We start from the raw sequence: 4235 nt of genomic DNA on the forward strand, positions 1-4235 counted from the left end.
TTTGCAGTTGGTAAGGTACAGCTGTTATAATAACCATCGATCTTTGGAGTACTGCTATTAAATGGCATCATATAATTGACTGCTAATGTTGTTGAGTGTGGATCCGAACGCACTCATTGTAATAAATGCATCTCATTATACGGGTGCCCACGTATATACACACATTTATAAATGCAATTCACGGCGGTCTCAAGTAATGTGTATGTCATGATTGCAGTTTATCTTCCATTAATGAGACGTGTTTGTCATCAGATTGGCAATTTCAAACTTCACAACAAAGCTCCAGAGCAGACAGGCAATATTTCAAGCATTCACTTTTCTTGTCACAAGAGGGAGCCGGGCACTGGATTTCATTTATCGGGGCTCTGTGAGGGAGAGGAAGACTTGAACTCCCAGGCCATTGGTGCCTGTGTATTGGGTGGACGTGGTCTGTCTGGGGTGCTGAGCTAGACACAGACTGTAGTTTTTATTAGTAGGGAGGTCAGAGATAAGAATACCCCTTGTTATCTGCTTTGATATAAGGCTTTGAACATAACACAGAGCAGTAAAGTCAACACAAGATTGAGTAAGTTACCTAACAGGTATTTATATTCCAAAACACACACACACACACACACACACAAGACTTCATACAACGAAAAAGTAGTCATCACAAAATGTCAATCAGTCAGACATTGACAAATGGCAAAAAAACAAAAAACGGTATTCCTGCTCTATCCTACAATTTCCATAATGCAATATCTTTTACACTTCACACTTCCAGTGTGTTATGTGGGTTTATGTCAGAGATGTTAAGTCTCACGCCCAAACCAAGACTACCCTGATGACATTATCAGGGGTCTTGTTCCTCCAGAGGCAACAATATCATTTGTTTAACATTGTGCATTCTAAAATAAGTATACGTACATGTTTGCACTCCCTTTTACTTAAGAATAAAACTGTTTCAATAGAAAATAATAGCTGATGGAGTCAAAACAGCAGTTTGTGGAGGCGATCCATTCAGCCACAAGTAGATACATGTGTGCAGGTAAGTATTTAGACTGCCAGTTTTTAGGTACTTTTTCAAAGTAGTTGACAATAAAGCCAATATGGATCGGTGTGTAGCAGACAACAAACACAATCATGTTCGCTGTTACTATGCCAATGGTGCTTTTCCTTTCCTCCGACTTATCATCCACCTTTAACAGAATACAGATGATGCGACTGGAGCAGAAGACAATGATCAACAGTGGCGTGATGAAGCCTAGACACACCAGAATGGCAATGAACTCTGGATGAAGTGGGATGTCTTTACATCTTTCATAACAGGTCCAGAGTTTCTCAGGGTGATTATCATTTCGGAATACAGCACATATTGTCACAAGAAGTCCCCATATGACCAAACACACAGCACAAGCTGTCTCTTTCTTCTTTCTCCAGGATCTGGCCTGCAGCGGGAACCTTATGATCAGGTAGCGCTGGACACAGATGGCCGTGGTGGTCAAAATGCTGGCATACATGTTGATGTAATGTAGGAAAATGAGGAATGTACACAATAAACTCCTGGGCAGGCTGTAGAAGGCATCATAGATCCTTAGGGGTATGAAGAGGATGAGAGCAGTATCAGCTATAACCAGGTTTAGCATGTAGATGTGGGTGTCTGTCCAGGGGCCCCGTTTGGCAATGAAGGCCCGCAGAGCTGCAGCATTGACAAGGAAACCCAAGAGAAACACGATACTGTACCCCGAACCCTGAAGAGGGTCCACTTGATTATTGGTGGCGTTGGTGGTGCTGTTGCACACCAACATCATTCTTCTTCTTACATCTGTAAGAAATGTCCATGTCGGACAATAATCACATTAATATTCTGTTATTGGTTATTAGATACAGCTCACAGGTTCTCATTTTTTAAAATGATAGATTCACATTTTTTCAAGTCAGTCCTAAAACAATACTCACATGGCCATATGTAGGCCTACATCATTGATGTAATCATTATTCTACGTCTCATGATGGACAAAAAGATCAAAATTGATGGAGCAAACTCAATATATTTTAGTTTTGTAATTCCACACATTCTTCTTCCTGGTCAAAACCTAGTGCCTACATTACCCACAATGCAACTTCAACACTGGCAGTTCCATCAGAGACTGGTGTGTCATGCTAGTAGCGGCTAATGTAGCCTCGAGCTGCTAGCCTCAAACAGAGATCAGGAGCAGCTACAGAGGTCTGGTAAGCACTTTATTCAAACTACACACCCCCAGATTTCCTTTCATTTTCAAACTTGTAGTCTTCAACCTCAACCGACACTGACTCAAGTGACGTCACTTGAGGCAAAACTAGTGTGAGAGGGTGTAGCTTTGACTAAAGTTTAAAATGCATTTTGGACTTTGTCTCCCTTACACTTGGAATCCTGTTAGAAAAGGATCTCTTCATGGCCAGTATGCCCAAATTGATTACAGCATCCAAAAATTCAACCTGGTCTCACAGCAGTTTGGAAATGGTCACGTTAATGTTCACGTTATTTGGATCTATTGATCGGTCAACAGAGACGCAACAAAGGGGACATGAAACACCGCACTCCTGCAACAACTGCCATGACACTGGGCTAATCGGAGAACGCAACAACGGAGAAATGAAACGCCACACGCGGTAGACGGTGACAAAAATGGCCACCAGGACACAATATATGGTCTCCGGGGGACGCAACAATGGGGAAATGAAATGCCACACGTGGTAGACGGTGACTAAAATGGCCGCCGGGACACGATCCATGGTCTCCGGGGGCCGCAATAAAGGGGAAATGAAACGCCATACGTGGTAGACGGTAACTAAAATGGCCGCCGGGACACGATCCACTGTCTCTGGGGGACGCAACAACGGGGAAATAAAACGCTGCACACGGTAGACATAACAAAAACAGCCACCAGGACATGATTCAGGGTCTCTGGGGGACGCAAAAACAGGGAAATAAAACGCCATATGTGGTTGACGGTGACTAAAATGGCCGCCAGGACACGATCCACAGTCTCTGGGGGACGCAGCAACGGGGAAATAAAACGCCACACACCAGCGACAACAGGATGGACCGCCACACGCAGAATGTGATACAACAACGGGACGGTTAGGAAGAGAACAACGGGGAAAGGAACCGTCACACGCAGGAGACAGCGACAACAACGGGAAGGTTGGGGTTAGGAGAAGAAGAACGCGGAAAGGAACTATCACAGGTGGGACGCCATCCCTGGTCTCCGATCTCCGGGGGGGTGAAAGCCCTGTGTTGTTTGACCCCTCCACCACCCCAACCAACCTCCATACGCAGATTTTTGGCTTTTCAATACTACTCGCTACCGTAATCGTGCTCCTATCACAGAAGATGCTTCCCATTGAAATTCATTAAAATTCATGCTCACCACCACGAAAAAAACGTGTCCCTGTGTACACAAATTAATTAAATTAAATAACGTCCCCATTTCACGAACTGCCATGAGACAGGGCTGTTTCAGTATACACATGAGCATGTGAGACTTGAAAAAATGTGAAGTTTTCCTTTAGTTTTATATGTCTCAACAGTTCAACAGTTCATTGTGTAGTTCTGTATTTTAACACTGCCTGTAAATTACCACATGCAACACTGTATTAGAATGTTATCACACCAGGAAGTGTTCACTCATCATCTGATAACTACTTTCTTTTAAATAAAAATGTTATTTCTAACAAAATAAAGAACTTTGACTCTGCCCATTTAACTCACTGTTTAACCAGAAAGATTAACAATGTGAAAATGCTCATTTATGAAAACATACAGTATATACACACGTCTACAGTTGAAATCAGTGGAAGACAGAAAAACATTAAACAATGATTCAATGAAAACCCAAACTTACCAAATGAGCTCTTCTCCTGAGCATGAACCTTACTGGATTGATTTTGAAGGCAGCTGCACCCGCATCTCTATGTCTTGTTGAAAATGTGACAGTCCGTGTGAAGCTCTGCTACATTTGTATCAGTTCCTCTCTTTGATGCATATGTGCTCTCTGTGGCAAAAAAACAGGGAGGCCTCGGGCATCCAGATAGCGCAGTGGTCCGTGCGGATGCCCATGTATAGAGGCTTGCTCCTCGCCGCAGCCGGCCCGGGTTCGAATCCGGCCTGCAGCCCTTTGCTGCATGTCACTCCCTCTCTCTCCCCTTTCACAACTTCAGCAGTCCTGTCCATTAAAGGCCTAAAAATGCCCCAAAAAATAATCTTAAAAAAA

The 4235-nt window shown here is 43.4% G+C and overlaps 1 protein-coding gene across 1 annotated transcript; it reads right to left on the minus strand.

Annotated features, from left to right (window-relative positions):
• LOC116699235 (G-protein coupled receptor 35) lies at window positions 1-4072 on the minus strand. Its single transcript, XM_032531742.1, has 2 exons — window positions 3867-4072; window positions 1-1804 (listed from the first exon to the last, which is right to left on the minus strand). Exon 2 carries the CDS (start codon window positions 1788-1790, stop codon window positions 927-929), a length of 864 nt encoding a protein of 287 aa, XP_032387633.1. The 5' UTR covers window positions 1791-1804; window positions 3867-4072; the 3' UTR covers window positions 1-926.
• Between the last annotated feature and the right edge of the window lie 163 nt (window positions 4073-4235).

The sequence above is a fragment of the Etheostoma spectabile genome, chromosome 12, assembly GCF_008692095.1.
Source record: "Etheostoma spectabile isolate EspeVRDwgs_2016 chromosome 12, UIUC_Espe_1.0, whole genome shotgun sequence".
NCBI lineage: Eukaryota > Metazoa > Chordata > Actinopteri > Perciformes > Percidae > Etheostoma > Etheostoma spectabile.

What these genes read in the sequence shown, in the direction of transcription:
- LOC116699235 (XM_032531742.1), bottom strand. Translation starts at nt 1,790, where the DNA reads ATGATGTTGGTGTGCAACAGCACCACCAACGCCACCAATAATCAAGTG.